Source organism: Canis aureus, chromosome 16 (assembly GCF_053574225.1).
Source record: "Canis aureus isolate CA01 chromosome 16, VMU_Caureus_v.1.0, whole genome shotgun sequence".
NCBI classification, from domain to species: domain Eukaryota; kingdom Metazoa; phylum Chordata; class Mammalia; order Carnivora; family Canidae; genus Canis; species Canis aureus.
Window position 1 is genome coordinate 12,375,593 of NC_135626.1, and position 25,704 is coordinate 12,401,296.

The window sequence follows — 25,704 nt, forward strand, 5'->3', positions numbered from 1 at the left end:
CTGCCTCTACCCAGCATCTCCCTGCAGACCCTGCCCCCCTCCAGCTGCCAGTAGGGCCCAGCCCCCACCCACCACCCACTGTTGCCATGAGAACCAGGCCCACGGAGGGAGGGTGGAGGTGGTAGGCCTCCCCTCAGACCTGAAAGCTTCCCCTTACCCAATTCCTGTGCCTACACTACACAGTCTGCTCCCTAGAGGCTGTAGGGCAACTGTCACTGGGCTGGGGGCCAGGCACTAAACTGACACCCTAGGGACTTCCCTGAGCCCACAGCCTGCAAGATGGACTGCCCAAGTGGAGCCCACTAGAGGTGGGGACCAGGCTGACAAAATGAACTTGCTCAGGGTCCTAGATCTACTGGATTTACAACAGGGTGGATCCTGCCCTTGGGAGCCAAGGGCATCTGTGAATCAATCCTCTGCCAAGTCAGACTGTGCCCGGGCTCAGCGTCTTGCTTGGGAGGGGCTAGAGGGCCAGAGGATGGAGGTTACCACGTGGTTGGCAAGTGGGCCATGTACAGACCAGCCCTCCACCCACCCAGACGCGGGTCCCAGGGGGCCCAGCAGCAGGCCCTCACCCAGGACAAGCTGAGCATCCCAGGCCTCCATCAGCGGTGCCCATCCGGCCTCAGGTGCCTACAGAGTTTGGCACCTGGAGCGCCGCGGAGCAGAGTACAGGCCAGTGGCCCGGAGCGGCCCATCTGCTCCTGCGGGGGCTCAGCGGAGGCGTCAATTCCGGAGCTGTCAGGATTCCCAGAGCTTGGGGCTCCTCCAGGGTCCTGCCCCTAGGCCGCCGCCAAGCCACCGCTGCGTACGGCTGGACCCGGGGGCTACAGGACCCGCAGGGTGCTCCCTGGGCGCAGGCACCCCGGCTGCGCCCTCGGCCTGCGCCCTGGACCGAGGGAGGGCTCCTCACTTGGCGCTGGGCGCCACCACAGCCCCCGCCCGCCACGCGGGTCCCAGGCCCGCCGCACGGCCCCTTTAAGTGCAGCCCCGCCGGCCACCACCGGGGGCAGCACTGAGCGGCCGGCGGCCTCCGCGCCGCTGCCTCGAAGCTTCTGCCGGTGCCGGGGACGCCGCGGAGTGGGGAAGACGGAGCGGTCGCGGGCCTGCGCAGCCCACCGGGCGCGCGGCGGGGAAGCGGCGTCCAGGTGAGGGATGGGGGCCGCTGCCCGCCGGGCGCCATCACGAGCGGCGCACCTGCAGGGACGGGGGCCCACCCCAGGGCTACCCCAGCGGGTCCCCGCTCGGGGCGCTCAGGGCGGGGGCAGGGCTGTGCGGCGGGGAGGGCCGGGCGGGAGGGGCGCGGGAGGCCTGGGACCCCTGCCAGGGCCGGCCATCCCCACAGCCGCGGGAGGGGCGTCAGCCGGGCCAGCTCCTGGGCGCTGCAGAGGCCAGGCCAGCTGTTCCCTCCCTGGGGCGGGGCCTCGTGCCCTGTCATCGGACCCCCATCGCGGGGCGCTTAGGATGGACCCGGGAGAGCAAGGGGCGAGTCCTGTGAGCAGGGCCGCAGTTGGGGTGGGACAAGCATGGGGATGTGGTGGCCCTGCCCCAGAAGAGCAGCCCTGCTGGCAGAAAGCCCCGGGGCACACCTGGACACCGAGGGTCCCCTAGACCAGAGAGCCTGCCAGGTGAGGGCCCAGGTCCCTGCTAGGCCTTGCTTAGCCCAGGGCCCGCTTTCCCTTGGCGGAGAGCCTGCCCAGCCCGTGCAGACCCTGGGCACCCCGGGGGTGGGGGTGGGGGTACAGATGGCCCAAGTGGACCCCTGCCCAGCCCCCGCTGTGGGGGTAGAGGAACCTCAGGTTGCCATGGAGCCTTCCTGAGCTGCTGTGGAGATGGCCCTCTCCTGAGGAGCTGTAAGGGGGGGCTCTCCACACCCACCCCAACCTCTCCTGCGTGGTGTGGCCTGGCTCAGGGAAGAGGGGCAGCCATGAGCTCGGGCCTCCAGCCCCCACGTGGGCCTGCAGCGGGTGACTGGCTTCCAAGCTGCGGTGTTCAGGCTGCAAAGCCAGGGACCGTCTCCCTGCGCCTTGTCAGGACAACCCCAAGAAGCTTGGTGGCTGTCAACCACTCAGAGATACTGGGGATCAGGGAGGTTTCTGCAATGAGAAGGGGTTTCTAGGGGCCAGCTATGCTCTTTGTGGGGCATTATTCTGGCCCGGACCACACAGAGGGTCAGGAGTGGGGCAGGCCAGCCCATCAGCCCAGGGGCTGTGCCAGGACCTGACGGGGTCATCTTGGCGCCCACTGGGGCCTTATGACTGGGGCTTGGTCCCAGTGCAGCTGCCACAGCAGGACCCCATGCCCCACCTGGTCAGCAGGTGGGCAGGGAGGCACAGTGACTGTGCAGAGCTGGTTCAGGCTAGGGGCCAGGGATGCCCTCTCAGCACCGCCGGAGGGCTTGCTCTGCACTGGCCACTGGAGGGGGGTCTTCAGTCACCAATGGGTCTTGAGATGCCAACACCTTAAAGAAATCTGTAAATCTCACATTAGGATTCAGTTATTCCTGCTGGGACCACCCCCCCCCATTTTTCCTGCCCCAGCAAAGGGGTTCCACCCAAACCTGCCCAATGGTTATTAGTGGGGGCAGAGGAGCCAACCAGGGACACAGGCCCCGGGGAGGAGCTTGGGAAGCACAGCAATGGCACAGCCTTTCTGGCTGACTGGCTCCACCCCAGCAGAAAGGGGCAGCAGCGGAGTGGCCAATGACTGAGTTCCTCCTGCAGGTGCCTCTGATGCCGGCATGGAGCAGGTGCCTGTGGCCTCAGCCAAGGCCTGCAGCCAGGACTGCTGTGTCCCCGGCGTCCCAGGTAAGTCAGGACAGTGCAGGGGTGTAGCTGGACCCAGGCTGCAGGGGGACCACCCTGACCCGCATCTCCCACCAGGGCCAAGGCCCCCCAAGGCAGAGTAGGCTGCAGCCGCCAGCCTGGGGACCTCTTTTAAGATGACCCGCACGGACCCACCAGACCTGTTGGTGTCGACCGTGTACCAGGACATCAAGGTGGCGGCCCCGGGGCCCGCATCGCGGCGCCCGCCATGTGAGCGCTCCGTGGCCCCGCCGGCTGTGCCCGCGCCTTTCAACAAGCGCCACTGCCGCAGCTTCGACTTCCTGGAGGCGCTGGACGGGGTGGCCATGGAAGCCCGCATGGAGCCGCCGCCCCCGGAGCCCGCCGCGCAGCGCTCCCGGCCCCGCGACGCGGATCCCCGGCGCCGCGCCCGCTCCAAGAGTGCGCCCCGCGCGCCCCCGGGCCTGGCGCCCGCTCCCGCCTCGCCGCCCGTGCTGCCGCGCCGAGGCCGGGAAGCCCAGCGGACTGCGCGGGCGGAGGCTTCGCCACACCGGGAGCCAGCGTACCCCGCGCTGCGCGCACTCGCCAACGAGCTGCACCCCATCAAGCTGCAGCCGCAGCGGGGCGTCCCTGGCCGCATCGCGCCCCTGTGCGCCGCCACCGGCCGCTGTGCGCCCCCGGAGCCGCCCGCCGGGCCCGCACCCCACGTCCGCTGCCGCCTGGACATCAAGCCCGACGATGCGGTGCTGCAGCACACTGCCCGGGGCTCGCGGTCCTGCGGGCCGACGGAGACCACGCCCTGGGCACGCGCCGCCCCGCAGTTCCACGGCCTCACGGTGCCCGGGCCGCGTCACATGGCGCTGTCGCGCACCCCCACCCCCAGTGACACGTACTGCGCGGATCCCCGGGCACTGTACTGCGATGGCCCGCTGCCTGGGCCCCGGGACTACACAGAGCGCCGTGGCCCGTCCTTCACCACGCCTCCAGGCCCCACCCAGTTCTTCTACACGGAGGAACCCGAGGGCCACCCTGGCAGCTTCCCCGCCAGCCCGGGGCCGCCCTTCGACAGCTACTACGGCAGGCCCTTCCCGCCGGAGGAGCCCCCCGTCCCCAGCCCCAGGCGCGGCAGCAGCTACTATGCAGGGGAAGTGCGCACCTTCCCAGTCCAGGAGCCGCCCTCCCGGTCCTACTATGGGGAGGCCACCCGAGCCTACGGCCCTCCCTGCGGCCCACGCTATGCTCCCGAGGACCCGCGGGCCCACCCCGCTCTCCACCACTTCTACACAGAGGACTTCGGACGGTACCGCGACCGCGACGCCCTGGCTCGGACTTACCCACACCCGCGCAGCAGCCCCGCCTGGGTCGACTGGGGCCTGCGGCCTTACCGCACCCTGCAGGTGGTGCCTCCCCCGGACCCTGGCCCCCTGCTCGCCTCTTGGCACGGGGGCACCGGCACCAGCCCACCCCGGCTGGCCACTGACAGCCGCCACTACTCTCGCTCCTGGGACAACATCCTGGTGCCTGGGCTGCGCCGGGAGGACCCCCTGGGCCGGGGCCGCAGCTACGAGAACCTGCTGGGGCGCGAGACACGGGAACCGCGGGGTGCATCCCCTGAAGGCCGGCGTGCCCCGGTTGTTGTGAACCTGTCCACCTCGCCCAGACGCTATGCAGCACTGTCACTGTCCGAGACCTCGCTGTCGGAGAAGAGCCGCGTGGGCGAGGGCCTGGGCCGCAACTGGTACGTCACACCTGAGATCACCATCACCGACAACGATCTGCGCGCCGCGGAGCGCCCGACTGCCAGGGGCTGGGAATTGCCAGGGGGGCGAACCCGGCCGACCCCACCCGCCGCCCCCGAAGCCCCCACCGGTGGCCGCCAGCGCAGCCTCGAGCAGCTGGACGAGCTCATCACCGACCTGGTCATCGACTCTCGGCCCCCCGCCGGCCAAGCCCCGGAGCCCGCGGCGGATGGGCTGGGCCGCCAGCTGCGCCGCCTGCTGGACTCTCGGCCCGCGGGTCCCGGGGCCCCCGCGCTGGCTCCGCGATCGCCCCCTGCGTCAGCCGGCAGCGCCGAGGAGCCCGCGGGCTCGGGACAGGCGGCCGACGCGTCCCCGGAGCCCAGTGCGGATGAGGATGACCTGATGACGTGCTCCAACGCGCGCTGCCGGCGCACCGAGACCATGTTCAACGCCTGCCTCTACTTCAAGTCCTGCCACAGCTGCTACACCTACTACTGCTCGCGCCTGTGCCGCCGCGAGGACTGGGACGCACACAAGGCGCGCTGCGTGTACGGCCGCGTGGGCAGCGTGTGTCGCCACGTACTGCAGTTCTGCCGGGACAGCGGCCCAGTGCACCGCGCCTTCTCGCGCATCGCCCGTGTGGGCTTCTTGTCGCGCGGTCGCGGCGTGCTCTTTCTGGGCTTCCCGAGCCCGGGCTCTGCTGACAACTTCCTGCGCTTCGGCCTCGAGGGGCTGCTGCTGTCGCCCACCTACCTGTCGCTGCGCGAGCTGGCCACGCACGCAGCGCCCCTGGGCAGCTATGCGCGCGAGCTGGCGGCCGCCGGGCGCCTCTACGAGCCGGCCGAGTGCTTCCTGCTCAGCGTGTCGGTGGCCGTGGGCCCCGGCGCCGCGCCCCCCGGCTCCTCCGCCCGGCCCGCGCCCGCGCCGCGCAGCCCTGGGCCCACCGTACGCAAGTTCGCCAAGGTGGCGCTGGCGGCCGGCAGCCCCGCGCGTCCGCCCCCGGCTCGGGGTCGCGAGCCCGATATGGAGACGCTGATCCTGACCCCGCCGCCCGGCACGGCGGGCCTGGACCAAGACGGCGAAGCCGGCCGGCGCGCGCGCGAGGTCGCCTTCATCCACATCCAGCGCGAGCTGCGGCTGCGCGGCGTCTTCCTGCGCCACGAGTTCCCGCGCGTCTACGAGCAGCTCTGCGAGTTCGTCGAGGCCAACCGGCGCTTCACGCCCACCACCATCTACCCCACGGACCGGCGCACCGGCCGCCCCTTCATGTGCATGATCATGGCGGCCTCCGAGCCGCGCGCGCTCGACTGGGTGGCCAGCGCCAACCTGCTAGATGACATTATGTGAGCCGTAGGGTCGCGCCCGGGCTCGGTCCAGCCCGCTCAGGGCCAGCCCACCCCGACCCCGCCTGGTCCACGTAGGGCCCACCCCCCAGGCCCACCCCCCAGGCCCACCCCCCAGGCCCACACAGCCCTCTCGGGGTCCGCGCAGCTCCCGCAGGGCCCGCCCCCGAGCTCCGCCCGCCCGCCCCGCCCACCAGGAGCCCCGCCCAGCCCCCGGGCCGTCCTCTTGTTCGCCACAAGCTCCGCCCAGACCCCGCCCCCTCGCGTTCTCCACAGCCCCCCGACAGCCAGCCCTGGGGCCTCCCCGAGGCCGGTCCTCGGCCGCTTGGTGCTCCCCGCTGGGAGGCGGGGTGGGCCCGAGGACCGCCCGGCCCTGCCTTCTCGCGGAGAGGTCACTACCGCAGACCCCCCGCAAAGATCGGTCAGCCCATTTCCGGACGTCCGCAAGGCCTCCCTGGACCCTCCAATCCTGGTCGCGGGACCCAGGATCCCGGGTTGACCAAAGCCAGTCCCATCCCTTGAACGTGCCCAACCAGCCTCCTGTGGGTTGGGGCGCGTGTCCTCTCTGGAGGACACCCTGACCAGTCCCGCTGTGTGTGTGTCTCTGCACGGCTGTTCCCTCTGGCTCAGGCCCCGGATGGAGAACCGCAAGCTCCCGAGCCCGCACATCGGCGGCGGCGCTGGCCGCCCTCCTGTCCTGACGGGGCCCTGCAGGAGAGTTTGGGATAAGCAGCTATGGAGGGGCGGAGGGCTTCAGCCCAGGCGCAGGACACCCAGACACAGGAAAGGGGCACCGGGGAGGGGGCGCTGGCAGGATCCAGCCCGGCCAGGGCAGAGGGGAGGAGGAAAGACGCATGGGATGGATGAGCGCGAGGGACCCTCAAGGCCGTCCAGAGGGGGGCTCCAACAGGGCTGGACATTCCCAGTGGGAGCGGGTGCCCCCGGGGGTGTCCCATGGAGGGGTGGCCTTACCCTAAGCCGTGGGCTGGAGACACGAGGCCGGGGGCCGGGCTCCACTCATCCGCCTGGCCCTAGGTCCATAGCGCGAGTGACCTGAGGGTACTAGGCCGGGCCTCGCATGAGCCCTCCCGGAACCCCCAGCACTCCCCATGGGGCCAGGAAAGGACACCGTCCCCACGCCCTTGCTCCCGGCTCTTCCCCGCTCGCCCCCGCCCCCTGCCAGCCTTGCACTCCCGTCCATCCCCCAATGCCTGCGCGCCTGCCTCCACCTAGCGCGTTTGCACCGGCCACGCGCCCCGCTCACCCCACCCGCCTTCGCGGCCTCCTGAGGTTTCGGCCCAAAGCCCAAAGCCCAAGGCCTGGCTGGCCAGGAGCGACCCTGGACGGGATCCCTGCCAGGGGGCGAACGCTTTGGAACCAAGTAAAACAGAACTCGAATATAGCCCTTGCTTCATCTTTGGGGGTGAGAGGAGCAGGGGGTGGGATGGGAGGTTGGCCCTCCGACCGGCTGGGCTGAGTGGGCACAGGAGGGAAGGGAGGAGGGCCTTGGGGCGCGGTGGGAGAACACAGAGGGAGGACTTGGGACATAGTGGGAGGATAAGGAAGGAGGACTTGGGGAGTGGTGGGAGGATGCTGAGGGAGGCTTGGAGAGGTGGGGGGAGAACGAGGGGAGGACGAAGAGGGAGGCCTTGGGGACGCGGGGGTGGGGGACCGAGGAGGAGGGGCCAGGGCCGGCCCGTGTCCCAGGCCTTCAGGGATGCCCCCTCTCGACCCCTAGATGGGAGTCCGGCACTGTCCGGCTAGGACAGAACTGCTGGGCGGGCTGCAATGGTCACCACCCATTCCCGGGCCTGGCCCCTTTAAGAGGGCGGGCGTGGCCTCAGTTGCAAGGAGCTAGGCTGCCATTGGCCAGCTCGCGCGGCAGGTCGGCCGCACGATTGGCGGAGGCTCTGGGCTCGGGCAGCATGCCCCCGCGCGATTGGCCCCGGGGTCCCAGGGCCCGCCTCCCGCAGGTTGACTCGACCCGGGACCGCGGGGGAAGGGCCGCGGCGTGCAGGGGCGGCGGGCTGTGGGGAACATGGCGGCCGCGGACCTCGCCCAGATCGCCGATGTGGACATCGATTCCGATGGCATCTTCAAATACGTGCTAATTCGAGTCCATGCGGCGCCGCCTTCCGAGACCCCGGCCGAGGAGAGCAAGGAGATCGTGCGCGGCTACAAGTGGGCCGAGTATCACGGTGAGGGCGGGGCCAGCCGGCTGTTGGGGGCGGAGCCAACAGGTTCGGGGTGGGGCTGAGGCCTGGGCGGGGCCAACAGGGTCGGAGCAGAGCTGATGACCCGGGCTGTGTCCACAGGCTTGGGTGGGGGCGGGGCCAACAGGGTCGAGGTGGGGCTGAAGGGCGGGGCCAGCCGGCTGGGGGAGGGGCTGAGGGGCTTGGAGAGCTGATCCCCCACCCACCAGGTCTGATTCTGGGCTGGCTTGAGGGGGGCTTCTGGCGGGCAAGGCCCGAGCCCTCTCTCCTAGACCCCGCTCTCTTGCCCGGGTGCACGCCTGCCTCCCCTCCTGGGGTCTCGGCCCGGAGGGGCTCCTCCGGTGGCCGCGGCCCGTGCTGAGCTGCCTCCCCTGTCCAGCCGACATCTATGACAAGGTATCTGGAGATATGCAGAAAAAGGGCTATAGCTGTGAGTGTCTCGGAGGCGGGCGCATCTCCCACCAGAGCCAGGACAAGAAGATCCACGTGTATGGCTACTCCATGGTGAGCCCACGCCCGGGGCAGGAGGAGAGACCAGCTCTCAGGAGCCCTCACACCCTGTAACCGGTTGGGGGGGCGGTGCCAGCCCAGCTGCAGACCCTTTCCCTCCAGGGACTTGCCCGTTTCCCACGGGGGGTGAGGGGCGGGGAGGCCACTGCTGGGCCAGGGGGCTTGTCTTGTTCCTACAGGAGGCCTGGCTGGGCCACCACCATCCTCCGGTTCTTGGGGTGAAGCTCAGACACCCCTCCCTCTTCCTTCTCCAAGCTGCAGTGACAGCCCGGGCTCTCTGGGCACCTAGGCTGCACTCTAGCTCAGGGCCCATTCTCCAGGACCTCTCACCCTATAGCCGCCTTTCCCCAGGAGAGCTTCATGGGCTGCACAGCCAGTGGGGGACAACCGTGTTTGGCTTCCCCCGGGGACCCCGCCGCAGGCCGGCTCCTGGGTGTTGCTACTGGTGGATGCCCAGGGCCAGGAGGGGGCTGTGAGATTGGCTTCTGTCTTCAGGGTTATGGCCGCGCCCAACACTCCATCTCCACCGAGAAGATCAAAGCCATGTATCCTGACTACGAGGTCACCTGGGCCGATGATGGCTACTGAGGCCTGCTCCACGGGCCAGCTTTCTCCCCTGGCCAGGCAGTGGAGACCCACAGTGGCCTGGCCCAAGTGCCCAGATTTGCCTCACCCACAGGAATTAAAAATGTTATCGCTCCTGCTGTTCCCCAGATGCTGTGTGTCTCGACTCTTCTGTTTCCCAGTCAGCCCTGGGGACCCCTGACCAGAGAGGGTAGACGGCAGAGAGCTGGAGGCAGCCCTGGAAGCAGCGAGGCCCCTGCCGACTGCTCCTCACCTGGCTCCACATCAGGGGGGCCCCAGGGAGTGGCAGTGCACACTCAGCCCTTGTGGTCTGATAAGGGGCCCTGCACCACTGCCCCCATTTATGACCTGATTGCTCTTCCACGTGGTTCCTTTGTCCAAGGACACCTGGGAGGAAGCGCTCGGAGCCCTTGCGCAAGGAAGTAGCACCAGGTCCCTCGGGGCCAGCCGACATCAGGGTCCCCTCGTGATCTGCTGTTTGAAGTCACGTGTGGAGCGACCCAGGACCCCTTCCAAGACCGGTCCCATGGCACCTGCCCTGCGGCCACAGGCTCCAGTCTCCCAGGGCCGTGGGGAGATAAACTGGGTGTAGGGGGAGTCAGGCACAGCTGAGCGGGGCTCGCCTTGGGGCTCCCCGTGAACGTGGGTGCATCTTGTGGCGCCTGCCTTGCATGAGCTCACGGGGCCTCATGGGAGCTGCTCCAGGCCGGCACTGCTGTGACTACATCTCACAGATTAGGAGTCGGGTCTGAGGGGATGAGCTCCTGGGGGCACAGTGGTAAACGGGACCCAGACATCAGGGCCTGTGCCTGGCAACACCAGCCACACTGCCCGAATGATTGTTGCCAGATTAACAATTGTGATTTCTACGGGAATAAGCCAACAGGAGGCCAAGGACTGAACACTGAAGGGTGAAGACCCCAACTGCTTGGGGCAGGGAACTAGGCCACGCTGGGTACCTGCTCCAAGCTCTGGGAGACCTCAAGGCCTGAGTAGGGGCAGGGTGGCCATGGCCCGTGGCACCACAGTGCTTCTTCCAGCGGGGCCTCCACTGAGCAGGGCTGGGCAGCAGAGGGCACAATACCTGGGGCCTGACCTTTGGTCTGAAGGCACTGGGCAGGTGGGAGCCTACCTGGGCCAGGGGCCCCTCTCCTGGACACTTTTACAACCGGATGTTCATCCTCAGCACCACAGGGTGGGGCCTGCTAACAGGCAGCAGGTACAGAAGGGGCTGGGTCCCCAGTCTCCAGGTAGAGCAGAGTCAGCCTGTGGGGCCACAGGCAGACAACCAGGCAAAATAGCCACCAGGCTGCCCAGCAAGCACCCCGTCTCTTGGCCTCCTTCCCCCTGGGAACCCACCATGCCGCTGCCTGGCCACCTCCTACCTGCCCTGGTCCTGCTCCTGGGTGAGTTGTCAGATCTAGCTGCTGAAGCAGGGCCAGCCCTGGGCATAGATGCTAGCCCTGCAGGGCAGGAGGGTGCAAGGGCCTGGGTGCTGGGGGAACAGAACAAGCTTTCGGGAAAGGGGCAAGAATTCTGTTTCCCCTGGCCCCAGTGTCCACAGGTCCCAAGGCAAGGGGGCCCTGGAGGCAGACCTTACTCCACCAGTGCAACCAAATGGAGTCTTGGGTCCAGGGCAGCCTGGGCTCCGCTGCCCCTTCAGGGGGCTCCCATGTCGGGGGCCCTTGGTCCCGTGCACACACCCTCCCTGATCCCGACATGCTGCCACCATCTCCCAGGCCAGATGTACTCTGCGGGGCCCTGACTGGGAGCCCCAGACAGCAGGACCCAGCCCCCTCCCCTACCTGCCCTCTTGGCCCCCAGGGCCCCAAAGCAGGTAGACAACACTGTGGGTTGCCTGGGTTTGGGGGGCATCCTGACTCCGGCCACCTGGCTGTCTCTCTGCCAGCAGCAGGGTCCCCAGGCCGGGCCTGGACCCCCAGCACCTGCAGGGCCCCTGGTGAGGCCACGTGCAACTTTGTGTGTGACTGCCCGGGCTGCTCCGACGAGACCCAGTGCGGTGAGCTGAGGCTGGGCAGGAGGCAGGTGGGCCAGCCCTCAGCAGGCACTGCTGACCTCGTGCTCCACAGGTTACCACGCAGCCTCACCTGCCTTAGGTGTCCCGTTCGCTTGCGACTTTGAGCAGGACTCCTGCGGCTGGCGGGACATCAGCACCTCGGGCTACAGCTGGCTCCGGGACCGGGCAGGAGCCACGCTTGAGGCCCTGGGGCCACGCTCTGACCACACCCTTGGCACGGACCTTGGTGAGGCCTGGGTGGGTCTCCAAGATGCCCCCCCCACACCCATTCTAGCCCCACCACCTGACCTTTCTGCTGGGCCAGGCTGGTACATGGTTGTTGGCATCCACCGTGGGAAAGAGGCCGCTGGTGCCACCCTGCGCTCTCCTGTCCTGTGGAATGCGGCCCCTACCTGTGAGCTGAGGCTCTGGTACCATGTGGCCGCTGGAGGTGGGTGCCCTGCAGGGAAAGTCCAGAAGGAGGGAGGGCTGCTGCAGGGCCTGGGGGGCACCCCCCGAGAGACAAGCGGCCAAGGCCTAAGCCTCCCCAGGACCCTCCTCCCATTACAGCTGTGGCTGAACTGCGGCTAGAGCTGACCCACAGGGCCGAGACCTTGACCCTGTGGCAGAGCTCCGGGCCCTGGGGCACAGGCTGGCAGGAGCTGGTGGTGACCACTGGCCGCATCCAGGATGACTTCCAGGTGAGCTGGGGGTGCTCTGGGTGGTGGGGGTAGTAGGGAGGGTCTGACCTGGACTTAAGTCCTAAGGACCCCACTCTTCTCAGGTGACCTTCTTTGCCACTCGAAATGCCACCCACCGGGGCACCGTGGCCTTGGACGACCTGGTCTTCAGGGACTGTGGGCTGCCTGGTAAGCCCCCCACCGCAGGCTGTGGACCCACACCTGGAGGGGCAGTGGCTCAGCAGGAGCCCCTCACCTGCTCACCCCCACTGACAGCCCCTCCCCCAGCTGCCCCAGCCCCCAGGGTTTGGGGTCAGGGTGATAGGCTCCCCTCCCTGACCTCAGCCCCCCAGGCCCACTGCCCCCTGGGGCATCACCACTGCCAGAACCTGGCCTGTGTGGCGCCCCACCAGCTGTGCGACGGGGAGGACAACTGTGGGGACCGCTCTGACGAGGACGCATACTCCTGCCGTGAGCTGCAGGGCCCCCTGAGAACCTGGTGGGGCGGGAGCGGGTGGAGGAGAGGCCCTGCTGGCAGCCTGAGACCTGCTCCCCTCTCCCCACCTGCCCCAGGCCACCACATAGCCACCGATTTTGAGATGGGCCTGGGTCTGTGGAACCACTTGGAGGGCTGGGCGCGGAACCACAGCACAGGCGCCTGGCATCCAGCCTGGCCACACAGGGACCACAGCCAGAACAGTGCACAGGGTGAGTGGGACCCACAGGCTGGGGCACCCCCAGTCCCCCCACCCCCCCTTGCCCACACCAGTCTCTCCCCAGGCTTCTTCCTGGTCTCCGTGGCCGAGCCCAGCAGCCCCGCCGTCCTCTCCAGCCCCATATTCCAAGCCTCGGGTGCACACAACTGCTCGGTGAGGCAGGTGGCCCCCACCTTCCCCCGGGGCCCAGGCTCCAGGGGCCCCCTGACCTTCCTGGGCTTGTCCTCAGCTCGTCTTCTATTACTACCTGCACGGATCCGAGCACGGCTCCCTCCAGCTCTTCTTGCAGATGGAGAACCCAGGCTCACCCCAGGTCTCCATCCTGCTGCGCCGGCGCTGCGGGGAGCTGGGGGCTGCCTGGGTTCGAGACCGGGTCGACATCCAGAGCGAGCACCCCTTCCGGGTGAGGCCTGAGAGAGCAGCAGGTGGTGGGGGAGGGGGTCCAGGGGTCCCCACAGACACTGGCTGCTGTCCCGGGAGCTACCTTAGAGGGAAGGTGGTTTGGCGGTCAACGAGCCCAGGGAAGAGGCCTTTGGGAAGGAACAGTCACTCCCACCTCTTGCAGGGCTGGCGGGGGGGGGGGGGGGGGGGTGTCGGGGGGAGGCGGGGGGGGGGGGACAGGGGAGGTGGGGAGAGGGCTGGAGCCAGCAGACCTGGGAGGACAGAGGCGCCGGGGCACACCCTGACCCCCTGTGTCCTCAGATCCTGCTCACGGGGCACACGGGCCCAGGGGGCGTCCTGAGCCTGGATGACCTCATTCTGTCAGAACACTGCCAGCCAGTTCCAGGTGGGCCTTCGAGCCCTCTGTCCATCCCTCCATCCCCAGGAGAAGCCCCACCCCACCCCTGACTCCTGGTCTGCCCCCACAGAGCTGTCCAGCCCGCCTCGTGGGCTCTGGGCCCTGGCCCTCCAGCCCCAGCCATCCAGCCTGCCACCTCAGGACTTCTGCGAGCCCGGACATCTTTCCTGTGGGGAACTGTGCATCCCCCCAGAGCAGCACTGTGACTTCCAGCAACAGTGTGAGGGGGGCGAGGATGAGCAGGAATGTGGTGAGTGGTGGCTGGAGCCAGGAGGGGGGGGAGCGCCTCTCATCTGTGCCCTCCCGCCACCACTGGGTGCTGGCTGCTGTTCCAGGGACCACGGACTTCGAGGCACCCGCCGCCGGGGGCTGGGAGGATGCCAGCGTGGGGCGGCTGCAGTGGAGGCGTCTCCAGGCCCAGGAGAGCGGGGGCCCAGGCACAGATGCTGGCGGGGTTGCGGCTGGTGAGGCCCAGGGCCCTGCCTGTGGGCTGTGCCCCCCAAGAGGTCTTTGCTGGCCTCTTCCCCCAGGGACTGTGTCCGAGCTGGGGGGGTCCCTGGCGGGAACTGTCTCTGACAAACCTGGCTCTTTCTTAGGGCACGTCCTGTCCTTGCAGAGGGCCTGGGGCCAGCTGGCGGCAGAGGCCCGGGTCCTCACACCTGCCCTGGGCCCCTCAGGCCCCCGCTGTGAGCTCCGTGTGGCTTACTATTTCCATGGTCACCCTCAAGGTACCCCAAGGCCAACAGGAGCTCCTGGGTGTGCCTGCAGGAGGGGGTCGGGGGACGGTCTGGGAGGACCCACCATGATCCCCTCGGCCAGGCTTCCTGGCCCTGGTGGTGGTGGAGGGCGACAGCCGTGAGCTGGTATGGCAGGCCCCGAGCGGCGACAGGGGCTGGAAGGTGGATACCATCCTGCTGGGGGCACGCCGCCGGCCTTTCCGGGTGAGCAGGGCAGCCTGGGGGGCAGGGGGTGCACAGAGCCAGGCCTGACCTCACAGCCCCCTCCCTGCTGCTTCTCACAAAGCTGGAGTTGGTTGGGCTGGTGGACTTGGACGGCCCTGGCCAACAGGGTGCCGGAGTGGACGACGTGACCCTGAAGGACTGCAGCCCCGCGGCAGCCATGCAGGACTCAGGTCCTAGTCCCAACCCCGGGGCCTACCACCCAGACCACCCCAAGCAGGACAAGTCTCCCACCCTCTCAGGACACGAGGGGGGCAGGGGGATGCTCGAGGGTGCTGACCCCTCCCTGCCCCACTCCCCACAGAGATCTCCTGTAACTTTGAGCGGGACACGTGCGGCTGGCACACCGGCCACCTCACCGATGCCCACTGGCGCCGAGTCCAGAGCCGTGGCCATGGGTACGACCACACCACAGGCCAAGGTAGAGTGAGGGCACCCACCTTGGGGGTCAGCTCTCAGACTACAGGGGGAGGGGAGGCCCTCACACTGGGCCCAGTCCTGCCTGGAACCTGGCATCTCTGCAGCTCAGCCCAGTGTCCCCACTGCAGGCTACTTCTTGCTCCTGGACCCAACGGACCCCCCGGCCCGGGGCCCTGGCGCCCATCTGCTCACCCAGCCCCAGGCCCCCTCAGGCCCTCAGGAGTGTCTCTCCTTCTGGTACCACCTCCATGGGCCCCAGATTGGTGAGTGACCCTGGTGCTGGGCAGAGCCTCCACGGAGGCCTGGGGGGCTCTCTGTTCTCTCAGCCCATCGGGGGCTCTGGTCCCCTCCTGCCCTGCCCTCCATGTAGGGACACTGCGCCTGGCAGTGAGACGGGAAGGAGAGGCAGAGGTACTGCTGTGGTCGCGGACCAGCACCCAGGGCAACCGCTGGCACAAGGCCTGGACTACCCTGCACCACCAGCTGGGCTCAGGCACCAAGTACCAAGTAAGGCCCCTGCCTGATGGGGAGGCAGGAGGGTGGGGTGGGCCAGGCCCACAACCACTGACCCCCTCTGCCCCCAGCTGCTGTTCGAGGGCCTCCGGGACGGCTACCACGGCACCATGGCACTGGACGATGTGGCCGTGCGGCCCGGGCCCTGCTGGGCCCCCAGGCAGTGCTCCTTTGAGGACTCAGCCTGTGGCTTTTCCAGTGGGGGCCAGGGCCTTTGGACACGCCAGGCCAATGCCACGGGCCTCGCCTCCCGGGGCCCTCACACTGACCACACCACAGAGACCGCTCAGGGTACGCGTCAGGGGTGATGGAGGGTTGGGCAGAGGGGTCAGATGGAGGCTGACACGGACACTTCCTAGGGCACTACATGGTGGTGGACATGAGCCCCCAGGCCCTGCCCCGTGGCCAGGTGGCCTCCCTGACCTCAGAGGTGCACCAGCCTCTGGCCCAGCCAGCCTGCCTGACCTTCTGGTACCACCTGAGCCTCAGAAACCCAGGTGAGGGGCTGCGCCAAGGCTGCCTGGGGGCCCCCACGTGGCCTTTCTTCCTCGGCTGACTTAGGTTGGCCCCTGGGTGTGACAGGCACCCTGCAGGTCCATGTGGAGGAAGCCCAGAGGTATCAGGTGCTCAGCATCAGCGCCCGTGGAGGCTTTGCCTGGCGCCTGGGAAGTGTGGATGTGCAGGCCGAGAGGGCCTGGAGGGTGAGTGTTGGGGGCAGGCAGCCCATTGCCTTTGAGGGCCGTGTGGACCGCATGCGACGCTGCCTGTCCTGTACCTGCCCAGGTGGTGTTTGAGGCGGTCGCCGCCGGCACAGAGCACTCCTACATTGCGCTGGATGACCTGCTCCTCCAGGATGGGCCCTGCCCTCAGCCAGGTGGGAGCCTCAGCCAGGCGGCCTGGCCCTGGGCTCTGCTATGCCCCACAACTGCTACTAGCTCCATGCCAACCCCAAGATGCCTAGCCTGGCCCCCCATCCCTGGCAGCAGACTAGAGAGGGGTACAGACTGCACTGCTCAGTGGCTGGGCTCCTTGGGTGGGGCTGGGGGGGGTGGCCCCCACTCACCACCCAGCTTTCTTGCAGCTTCCTGTGACTTCGAGGCTGGCTTATGTGGCTGGAGCCACATGCCCTGGCCTGGCCTGGGAAGCTATAGCTGGGACTGGAGTAGTGGAGCGACACCCTCCCGCTACCCCCAGCCCCCTGTGGACCACACGCTGGGCACAGAAGCAGGTGGGTCTGGGCAGGGGAAAGGGCCTCAGGTCCATGCACCCCATCTCAAGCGAGGCTCCCATCACAGTCAAAGGTCACAGGTCAGGGGGGCCAATTCCATCCAGTGAGCAGGGCGCCCTGCCCTCTGTTGTTTCTAGGCCACTTTGTTCTCTTTGAAACGGGTGTGCTGGGTCCAGGAGGCCGGGCAGCCTGGCTGCGCAGCCAGCCCCTGCCTGCGACTGAGGCCTCCTGCCTCCGCTTCTGGTACCATGTGGGCTTTCCGGAGCACTTCTGTGAGTGAGGCTGAGGCAGCAGCGCCTGGGCATTGGAGGGGGCAGGGGAAGGGGCAGGGGCTGGGGACCTGATTCGCCCTGGCCCCCTACTACAGATAAGGGTGAGCTGAGGGTGCTCCTGAGCAGCGTGCGGGGCCAGTTGGCTGTGTGGGGCACCAGTGGGCACCTGCGGCATCAGTGGCTGGAAGGCCAGGTGGAGGTGGCCAGTGCCGAGGAGTTCCAGGTAAGGCCTGGAGGCCCCAGACACCTCGGGCGGGCCCGTCCTCCTCCAGGCAACCACTTCTCTCTCCTGCTCAGATCGTGTTTGAAGCCACTCTCAGCGGCCAGCCGGCCCTGGGGCCCATCGCCCTGGATGATGTGGAATACCTGGCAGAGCAGCACTGCTGGCTGCCTGCACCCACCCAGGGTAAGCCCTGCCTGGTCGCACCTCTAGTCGGAGCCTCTGGCAGGCTCAGCAGCTCGTGGCCCACATGGCTGCCAGCAACCCTGCCTCAGGCCCAGGAGGTCAGGACAGCGACCAAGGCCCAGCCCTGCACCAGCGCATCCCTCCACCAGGTGCCTGTCTCCTCCCCTTCTGGGCTAGGCCAAGTGGGCCCCGTGTCTCCTTCCTCTAGGCTGTCCCTCCCAGGTGGGGCCAGACCCCAGAGGAAGGCCTGGTCAGGCCAGAGATCACCACCAGCCTGCCCGGAGCCCCTGCCGGCTGCTGTCCCTTCATGACCAAGAGCCAGTTCTCACTCAGGGGTGATTGGGGGCTGAGACGAGCGGCCTCGGCCAGGAGCCCTGTGCTGGCATGACTGGCGGGGCCTCAAGGCCAGGCCACCCCCATGCTCCGGTGTCAGGGCAGGGCTGACATATGCCACGGCCCACAGGGGATACATTACTGGCCGCCTCAGTGCCAACTATGGTCGGCAGTGCCCTCCTCATCCTTGTCCTCCTGGTGCTGCTCGGACTCGTGGGGCGGTGCTGGCTGCAGAAGAAGGGGGGCTGCCCCTCGCAGGGCGAGATGGCAGCCGAGGCCTCAGGCTTCGATAACATCGTCTTCAATGCGGTAGGAGCCCCTGGGTAGGGACAGGTGGGCAGGGGCACTGGGGAGAAGGCTTCCTGGCCGGCCCAGGGCTGTCCACCTGCATGCGCCTCTGTCACACACCGCTCAGAAGCCCCTCTTCCCCCCACCTAGGATTGTGTTACCCTGCCGGCTTCGCTTACCGACAACCAATAGATGACTGAGAGAAGCCTGCTCCCATCAGCCCTGCTCCGCAGAGTAACACCTGCCCCTCCCCCAGAATGCACCCACACTGCCACCCACGAGCCTGGGAATGGTCCCCACCCCAACAATAAATGCCCTGGCCTATGAGGGCAGCCCCTGCTTATGGCCTGAGGTCTGTGCATTGTACTATCAGCAGGAAAGTGGGCTCTTGGGGTCCTCAGAACCAATCCAACCTGCCTGAAAGGATGTGCTTGAGGGTACCTCCCACACCTGTCAGTGACTCAGGTGACAGGTAACAGGCCACACAGGACGGGGCCAAGGGCTAGAGGACCCAGAAACAGACAGTGGGACCCAGGCCAGGCGGGCACCCCAAAACTCATGCGGCCCAGGCCACCCTGTAGACTGACCTAGGCACTGCCCTGTTGGATGATGCTGCATCTGATTTAGGATAGGGAACAACCCTGGTGGGTGCAGGTGACAGACTAAGTGGAACATAACCAGGTGTGAGGTAGTAGAGAGCTGGGGGGACAGGGGGGTTGTCCCGCTGTATCCACGGTTCCACATAAAGGTTCCATGGTAAACATCCTGTGTTTCAGGGTTTCCACTGTCCCATGGAGTCCAAGTGCTCCCCAAAATGATGCCTAAAGCTGAGGTCACAGCTTTGAGGCACAGCTGATGCCAAGCAGCTCAAGGGTAGGCTAAGTGGAGGTTCCTGCCCTCCTGGCCTCATGGGCTCAGAGGATAAAGGCAACTCCCTGCCTGAGGTGTCATGGCCCCTGGCATGCCCACATTCCTTCCTTAATAAACCGGAAATATATTTTTCTGACCCAGGGAGGGTCCCCTGGGCACGGCCATCTGGGGAAAGAGGAGACGTTCACACTCTCACAGCCAGGGGCTCCCCTCCTGCCTGCAGGAAGGCTCCCCTGCTTTGCCACCCCGCCAACTGACTCCATACCAGGGGAGGGCATGGGTCTGGTGCCGAGGCCAACGCCCATGAGCAGCCCCGCAGACAGCAACAAGGAAGCAGTGCTGCACACTGACCTTCAGGCTCGCTCAGGCACCCCCTCACCCCATGGCACATCACGACTTCCCTTCACTGGGCCAGAGAGGCACGTGGGGGGCACAGCCGACCGCCCTGGACAGCAATGACTCCACCAGAAGGAAGGGCAACAAATGTTTATTGGCTTCTCTAAAAGCCGGACCGGAGACGGGTCTTCTCTCCCGATCAGGTTGCCCCATCCCACAGCCCCACCAACCTGAGGTAGTCCCACTCAGAGGTCCCCGGGGAGCCACCCCGACTGGGCAGACACTGGAGATGGAGAGGAAAAAATTTCAGGAGAAGCAATGCTATACAAGGTTTTGTTTGTTTGACAGCAGGTATGGGTAAGGGGGTTCCTGGGCAGGGCTGGCGCCCCGCGTTCCGCGCGGCCACGTCAAGAGACCCGCACTGGCGCTGGTGGTCAAGGGCAACCAGCCAGGCGACATCAGCCGGAATGCACTGATTTCGAGGCTTTGTGTTCATTTCGCCCTTGGCCCCTTCTCAATCGGCTTCCCGATATCCTTCCCCCGCAGCTTGAGGCCTGAAAGAGCCATTGGCCTGCTCACCGCCATGGTGGCCACTCCAGGACCCAAGAGGCAGGGCAGTGCCACGGTGCCCCCACCCCTCCACCTTGAGGAGGCAGTAGTGCCCACACTGCCCTCTGAGCACTAGCCCCTTCCTCCATAGGAAGGAGCGGTGGGCAGAGGAGGGAGATGCGGACCACACCAGTCCTGGCCAGCCTCAGCCCACTGTCCTTGCACCCACTGACCTTCCAGGGCAGAGGGGAGCTGTCACCCCCAGAACCAGACTTGAGTGCTCTGGGAGCCCCACGTACTGGTGCCACACCGACACCAGGGGGGAGCCCAATACCCGAGGGGAGGACACCAGGGCCTGAACAGGATGGCCTCTGAGCCTTCTGTCCATGGGCTTGGAGAGCACTGGCCAGCCAAAAAAAGGGGACAGAGAAAATGTGAAACTGGCGGGGGGGAGGGATTGTGAATGATACTCCTGAGCTCCCTAAGGCTCTGCAGAATCCTGCAGCCTCAGAGGCCCTCCTGTGCTTTAGCTGCTCTGCACCTGGTCGGGCAGCAGCAGAGACCCGATGAAGGACCCGAGGACACTCACCGATGGCTCTCTCGATTTTGCCCAGAACCTGGTTATTAGGAATGGCCCGTCCGCTCTCATAGTCCGCGATGACCTGCGGCTTTTCGTTGATTTTCTAAAGGTACGTATTTTGTGGATGGTAATTCGGGAAGGCGCCACAAGACTAGCACACAGCCGAGGGAGTCGCCCCAGGCTCCCCTCCCAGGACAACACCGGGGCCAAGGGCCTTCCTGGGTGTGCCCGCAGAGGATCTGGGGTCTATGTACACTCAACAGGAAGTTACGGCTAATCTGATGTGGCTTCCCCAGGGAATCCCAGAGCAAGCAGGAGTCCCCAAGCTGTGCTGCAACCCCCGCCCGCCTGCAGCCTGGGAGGATGGGGCCCACCACGCTCACCGTTGCCAAATCCTTCTGGGTCAGCCCCTTGCTCTGCCGACCCTGCTGGATCACCTTGCCCACCTCCAGAGTCACACGGTCATGATGCAGCTCCTCAGTCTCCCGGTCCAGCTTGGCCGTGTTCTTGGTGATTGAATGCTGTTTGTTCTGGCCAGCAGCCCCTGGACCGCACGAGGCAAGATCATAGCATGTGGTTTGCAACAAACCCAAAAAAAGCCAATTCAGAACAGGAAGCAGGCCCCACAGGCACTCTGTGCCACGGTGACGTGGGAAACCAGGTGACGAGAACACAGGGAAGCTCAGAAGCTGGGAGCACAGGGCACCTCCTGCTCCCTTGCTTGCTGACTACACCTAGCACGCTGCTCCCCTAAGGTCCCAGCCTGGTTCCAGCTGCGGCAGCCGCCTCAACACCCCTGGTGCATGGCGGGTGCACTAATGCCTGTTGCAGGGAGAACCCCAGCAGCACACCCCTCCCTCCATGAGGGAGCACCGGTACTTACATTTCTTGGAAGTCTCCACATCTTCTCCTCGTCTCTGAGCTGCTAAGATGGCCTAGAAAACGTGGACACAGTGTTTGGTCAAACTCAGATCTGGCAGGGCTTGTCCAGCACTGAGAAACGAGGCCAGTCTTAAAACCCAAGCTCAGTTCACAAAAACCCTCTGCCGTCAGGTACCCAGGTGCCTGTCCATAAGGTGCCAACAAGGAAAACTCAGCCCACTTCTCGCTGCTGAGAACCCACGCTGACCACAGCCCTGCTCCTGCATCAACAGTAAGGAATGCCTGCGCCGGCCTGCCACAGCCTCCCTGGGCCAGTCCATCCTAGCATCGGCCCCCAAACACCGTCAACCAGACCCATACCCTTTGACCTCCACCTGCCAAATGCTAGTAAGATGTATTCCTGAGGACTCTAGCCTTAGAGTGGTGACCGGGGCTGCGCCACGGCTGCTGTGTTCAGAGATGCTTTCTACCCGCGTTCACGGGACTCCTAGCTCCTGACTATTAAGTTTCCACTGGAAAAAAGGACAGGAACTTTAGCTCAGATCCTGCAGGCCTCAAACCAGCTCCGGGCAGGTCAGGTCACTAGTTCTGGCTCAAACCTGACAGGCAGGGTAGGCCCTCCACATTGGTCTCATACATGATCACAGGTTGACCAGCCAAGCTAGAGACCTTCTATCCCTTTCAGGGCACGTCCCCTACGCTCCCGACACCCAGAAGCAGAGTCCACCTATGCCCTGGGTCTCTAGGCACCTGGGCCTGGGGACAGACTGCAGACAGCCAGAAGCAGGTTTCAGAGCCATTCCCCAACCAGCTTCGGACCTCGGGGCGCCTGGACTGCCCCCTGCTCCCTAGTCCCCCAGTCCCTGCCCACCAGTCCTCCCCTTCAACCTCCCCTGGTCCCCTGCTCCACCCCGCTGTCACTGGCCACAAGCCCACCCTGCGCCCATTCCCAACCTCCGTGACCTGGGGCCTCACCCGGGCCTCCCTCCCAGGCCTATATCACTGGCCCCAAACACTGCGAGGCTCCTGCACACCCAGCCCCGCGCAGCCAGCCAAGGCCGCGGTCTTGCCCCGGTCCTCCTCTCTCCAGCCCCGGCCTCCGCCGCCGGCCCGCTCCCCCACCCTCTCCCGTTCGCACACCGTCCCCGCCCGGCCATCTCCCTCGCCCAGGTCTCCCGTCTCCCGTCTCCCATCCCTGGTTTCGGGCTGGTCCTCCCGCCCCTCCGCCCCTCGGGCCCCCGGACCCCCCGCCCCCAGTCCGCGGCCTCGCCCCGGCCCCGCCCCGCGTCCCCGGCCCACCGGCCGCCCCGGAGCCCCGAGGCCCGCACGGCGCCGCACCTGCTTGGACTTCGCCTGGGCGGCAGTGGGGCCCTTCTTGCGCAGCACCGTCACCGTGTCCCAGTCGCTCTCGGCCATGGCGGGCGGGCAAGTCCGGGTCCGTCCCGCGGTTCCGCGGCAGCTGCTCGAGACCCGGCGGCGCGACGTCCCCTCGTCGCTCGGCCGCTTCCGGCGCCGGCCGCCGACCCGGCCCTGCCTCCCCATTGGCCGGCGGCCGGAGGGGGGCGGGCACTTCCCGCGCCTCTGAGCCAATCCGCGCTCGGCTCGTCCAAGCGAACGGCGGGCGGTGCGCGACGTGGGGCGGGAGACGTCGCGGCGGCGCGCGGAGGGGGCGCGGAGGGGGGAACCCCGCTGGGGAGCCGGGGCGCAGGCGGTGGCGGGGAGGACGGAGCCCCGGGAGCGGGGGCGCTGCGTGCTCGGGGACCGGAGCCGGGTCCGCATTCTCGGGCACCCGGTCGCGCGCTGGGTCCCTGTACGGGAGCTGGTGGGGTCCTAGCACCACCATCTGAAGTGCGTCTCCTCCGCAGCCGAGCTCATTTGCTGCTGCAAAAACGTAGGGGGCGAGGTGAATGCGGGTTTGGGGCGCCTAAAGCATGGACAGTTTGGGGAGGGCTCTTTAAGAAAAAAGTGTAAAAGGATAATAAGGTAGTCATAAAAGTTAATATTCTTGTATAACGTGTGTCGTTTGCATAACATTAAAAACGTGCTTGATTTTACAATACTGTAATATTTTGCCGTTCTCTCATGGTAATAGATAAAACGAGAAAAAAAAGTATCTTTAAAAACGGACAAACGCCACAAGCATCACAAAATTTGGGAAAAAATAACATTTGTATAAATTAACAAGTGCATCTCTTCCATGCTTTTCCTTACATTGTTTTTGGCTGTATCCTCTTTGACTGCCATATCATGACTTTGCAGAATTGTTTCATGAAAAAAACAGAAGGGCTATTCAGACATTTCCCTAGGGCATTTGATAGAATTTGTATCTGATTGTTGGAATTGACGTTGGTTTGGGTAACACTTGGGGTTTTGCATAGATGTTCCTACAGATTTATGCTTCACAAACCCAGGAATTGGGCAGCCCCGGTGGCGCAGCGGTTTAGCGCCGCCTGCAGCCCGGGGCGTGATCCTGGAGACCCTGGATGGAGTCCCACTTCAGGCTCTCTGTATGATGCCTGCTTCTCCCTCTGCCTGTGTCTCTGCCTCTCTCTATGAATAAATAAATAAAATCTTAAAAAAAAAAACACCAGGAATTCTGATAAATGCAATCTCCATCTAAAAAGAAAAAAGCATGTGGCATATTCAATTGTTTATACTTTGTTATGAAATACATTTATCAAAGGAGACAACTTTTATCCAGCTCTTGGGGAGAACCAAGCCCCCTGCTCCCAATTTGCAGACTCATTTCTGGTTCATACTACGAATTGTTTCTTCACTTCCACAAGTTAATGCTCTGCAGGTGACTGATTGGCAGCCAAAGAAGACCCACCTGCCCCAGGAAAGGCTGGCAAGACTGAACATCATGAGAATATCCCATAAACCCTAGCTAAGTGCATCCCAACTCAAGGTTGCCTTAGCAAGGTCCCAAAAACGCCTGTGTTCACCCCAGCGGGTCCCAGAAAGAGTGATGAAGCCCACCTGAAAAGAGGCAGTGGTCCCAACCAATTGTGGTTAAAATCCACGAAGTTCACCAACATTTGGCCAGGTGAACCCACTGCTGGGATGCTGGCAACAGAAGTTACATCAGCTGCATCATGGTGTTGCAACTGCCCTGGTTGGCTCAGACCCAGAGGACGGTTATTGAGACTTCAGTGCCGTCCGCCAACACGGTGTCTGCCGTAGTCAGTCCCATCTAGCCTTGGACAGGAGTCCAGGCCTGAGGCCACAGAGAGCTCCTTGTCCTTGTGGCACTCCTACCGGAACACAGGTGAAGCAGGTGTCTGTAGCTCCACGAACACTGACCCTCATTGGGGCACACCCTCCCCCTACTCTGAGTGCTGTCCAGGGCCGAGTAGCCTTGGGTGTGGAGTCACAGCAGGTGTCACAGAACCAACTCTAGGAGGCCTGGTGAGCAGCCCATAGTCCTTCCAGAGGTGCCGTACCACTCACCTTAATGGTCCTTTGCCTGCATTGTTTACAGTAAGTCCACCAGTGGCACCCATCTACCTTCATATCCAGAGGAGAGAATAAACAATTCTAAAAGCCTTCTGGGAAACAAAATACCCAGCAATTTCTGTATTTCTAAGATAAAGTTCAAATGTTGTATCCCTAATGAAAAACTGACATCAAAGGTTATCAACTATAAATTGTCTAGTAAAACCTAATGAATGAGTGAGTCTGCGCTATCGTGAAGGAAGGATTCCTCACACATTGGTAGAATCACAATTCCTGTGATTCTACCTCCCGGCTGTCCAGCCATTGTGTGAGCCCTTCTGCCTCTAAAACATTTTTTTTTAATTGTGGTAAAACACACTTAAGATTACTGTCTTAACCATTTTTGAGTGTACAGTTAAGTACTATTAAATACACTCGTACTGGGGTGCCTGGGTGGCTCCGTCGGTGAAGCATCTGCCTTCGGCTCAGGTCGTGATCCCAAGGTCCTGGGATCGAGTCCCGCATTGGGCTCCCTGTTCAGTGGGGAGTCTGCTTCTCCTTCTCCCTCTCTCACGTATGCATGCTCTAATAAATAAAATCTTTTAAAAAGTACACTTGTGCTGGTGTGAAACCATTGCCATCCGCCATCTCCATGACTTTATTTTGTAGAATTGACACCCTGTCTCCCTTAATCACTAACATCCCTTTCTGCACACCCCCCAAGCCCTTGGCCATCCTCCTTCCTGTGATCTCAGCTCCTCCAGGGACCACCTAGGAGTGGAATCCTACAGTATTTGCACATAGGTGACTGGCTCTCTCAGCGGCATCCTCAAAGCTCATGTCTTACAGCAGGTGTCAGAACTCCCCTCCTTTTTTGGGTGAATACTATTCCATCATGTGTCCATACCCACGTGCTGTGCGTCCATCCATCCATGGACATGGGCTGCTTCCCCTGTTAGCTCTTCAGAATAAGGGTAGAATTTCATGATTTTCCACCCCAACCATTTGGTCAGCATGTCGGGCCCTCTAGGTTTAGAAAATAGCACCCTTGAACTTGGGGATATTTTCTTTTTTTTTTTTAATTTATTTTTTATTGGTGTTCAATTTACTAACATACAGAATAACCCCCAGTGCCCGTCACCCATTCACTCCCACCCCCCGCCCTCCTCCCCTTCTACCACCCCTAGTTCGTTTCCCAGAGTTAGCAGTCTTTACGTTCTGTCTCCCTTTCTGATATTTCCCACACAT

General features: G+C 64.7%; 4 protein-coding genes across 6 annotated transcripts; 3 read left to right on the forward strand and 1 right to left on the reverse strand.

Moving 5' to 3' along the window:
- Window positions 1-994: 994 nt before the first annotated feature.
- Window positions 995-7,267, forward strand: AJM1 (apical junction component 1 homolog). 3 transcript variants are annotated; one of them, XM_077851433.1, is made up of 3 exons: window positions 995-1,148; window positions 2,724-2,807; window positions 2,883-7,267. In XM_077851433.1, the coding sequence occupies exon 3, from the start codon at window positions 2,942-2,944 to the stop codon at window positions 5,867-5,869; it is 2,928 nt and encodes a 975-aa protein (XP_077707559.1). In that variant the 5' UTR covers window positions 995-1,148; window positions 2,724-2,807; window positions 2,883-2,941; the 3' UTR covers window positions 5,870-7,267. The 3 variants fall into 3 exon arrangements, with proteins under 3 accessions (XP_077707559.1, XP_077707561.1, XP_077707560.1); XM_077851435.1 differs by having other exon boundaries at window positions 3,097-7,267; XM_077851434.1 differs by lacking the exon at window positions 995-1,148 and adding an exon at window positions 1,339-1,628.
- Window positions 7,268-7,842: 575 nt separating this feature from the next.
- On the forward strand, window positions 7,843-9,301 carry PHPT1 (phosphohistidine phosphatase 1). The gene is made up of 3 exons (XM_077851466.1): window positions 7,843-8,063; window positions 8,458-8,582; window positions 9,084-9,301. Exons 1-3 carry the CDS (start codon window positions 7,904-7,906, stop codon window positions 9,174-9,176), a joined length of 378 nt encoding a protein of 125 aa, XP_077707592.1. The 5' UTR covers window positions 7,843-7,903; the 3' UTR covers window positions 9,177-9,301.
- A 142-nt stretch (window positions 9,302-9,443) lies between these two features.
- Window positions 9,444-19,570, forward strand: MAMDC4 (MAM domain containing 4). The gene is made up of 28 exons (XM_077851470.1): window positions 9,444-11,193; window positions 11,264-11,437; window positions 11,516-11,641; window positions 11,761-11,891; window positions 11,975-12,059; window positions 12,216-12,341; window positions 12,444-12,578; window positions 12,651-12,739; window positions 12,816-12,989; window positions 13,289-13,373; window positions 13,456-13,635; window positions 13,721-13,849; window positions 13,982-14,113; window positions 14,205-14,326; window positions 14,409-14,517; window positions 14,649-14,765; window positions 14,893-15,027; window positions 15,135-15,271; window positions 15,349-15,568; window positions 15,637-15,774; window positions 15,860-15,978; window positions 16,061-16,151; window positions 16,359-16,505; window positions 16,643-16,777; window positions 16,873-17,000; window positions 17,075-17,183; window positions 17,647-17,825; window positions 17,955-19,570. Exons 1-28 carry the CDS (start codon window positions 10,791-10,793, stop codon window positions 17,994-17,996), a joined length of 3,897 nt encoding a protein of 1,298 aa, XP_077707596.1. The 5' UTR covers window positions 9,444-10,790; the 3' UTR covers window positions 17,997-19,570.
- Window positions 19,146-22,544, reverse strand: EDF1 (endothelial differentiation related factor 1). The gene is made up of 5 exons (XM_077851465.1): window positions 22,360-22,544; window positions 21,023-21,074; window positions 20,523-20,683; window positions 20,149-20,242; window positions 19,146-19,564 (listed from the first exon to the last, which is right to left on the reverse strand). The coding sequence occupies exons 1-5, from the start codon at window positions 22,435-22,437 to the stop codon at window positions 19,503-19,505; spliced, it is 447 nt and encodes a 148-aa protein (XP_077707591.1). The 5' UTR covers window positions 22,438-22,544; the 3' UTR covers window positions 19,146-19,502.
- Window positions 22,545-25,704: the final 3,160 nt, after the last annotated feature.

Bases quoted from the DNA above. Each gene is read 5' to 3' on its own strand.
- PHPT1 (XM_077851466.1), top strand. From the start codon at position 7,904: ATGGCGGCCGCGGACCTCGCCCAGATCGCCGATGTGGACATCGATTCC. The intron at 8,064-8,457 runs GTGAGGGCGGGG...TCCCCTGTCCAG, and splicing joins CAAGTGGGCCGAGTATCACG to CCGACATCTATGACAAGGTA. The intron at 8,583-9,083 runs GTGAGCCCACGC...TTCTGTCTTCAG, and splicing joins ACGTGTATGGCTACTCCATG to GGTTATGGCCGCGCCCAACA.
- MAMDC4 (XM_077851470.1), top strand. From the start codon at position 10,791: ATGGAGTCTTGGGTCCAGGGCAGCCTGGGCTCCGCTGCCCCTTCAGGG. The intron at 13,636-13,720 runs GTGAGTGGTGGC...CTGCTGTTCCAG, and splicing joins CGAGGATGAGCAGGAATGTG to GGACCACGGACTTCGAGGCA. The intron at 14,766-14,892 runs GTAGAGTGAGGG...TCCCCACTGCAG, and splicing joins CGACCACACCACAGGCCAAG to GCTACTTCTTGCTCCTGGAC.
- EDF1 (XM_077851465.1), bottom strand. From the start codon at position 22,437: ATGGCCGAGAGCGACTGGGACACGGTGACGGTGCTGCGCAAGAAGGGC. The intron at 21,075-22,359 runs GTGCGGCGCCGT...CACGTTTTCTAG, and splicing joins CCCAGGCGAAGTCCAAGCAG to GCCATCTTAGCAGCTCAGAG. The intron at 20,243-20,522 runs GTGAGCGTGGTG...ACGTACCTTTAG, and splicing joins CCCAGAAGGATTTGGCAACG to AAAATCAACGAAAAGCCGCA.
- AJM1 (XM_077851433.1), top strand. From the start codon at position 2,942: ATGACCCGCACGGACCCACCAGACCTGTTGGTGTCGACCGTGTACCAG.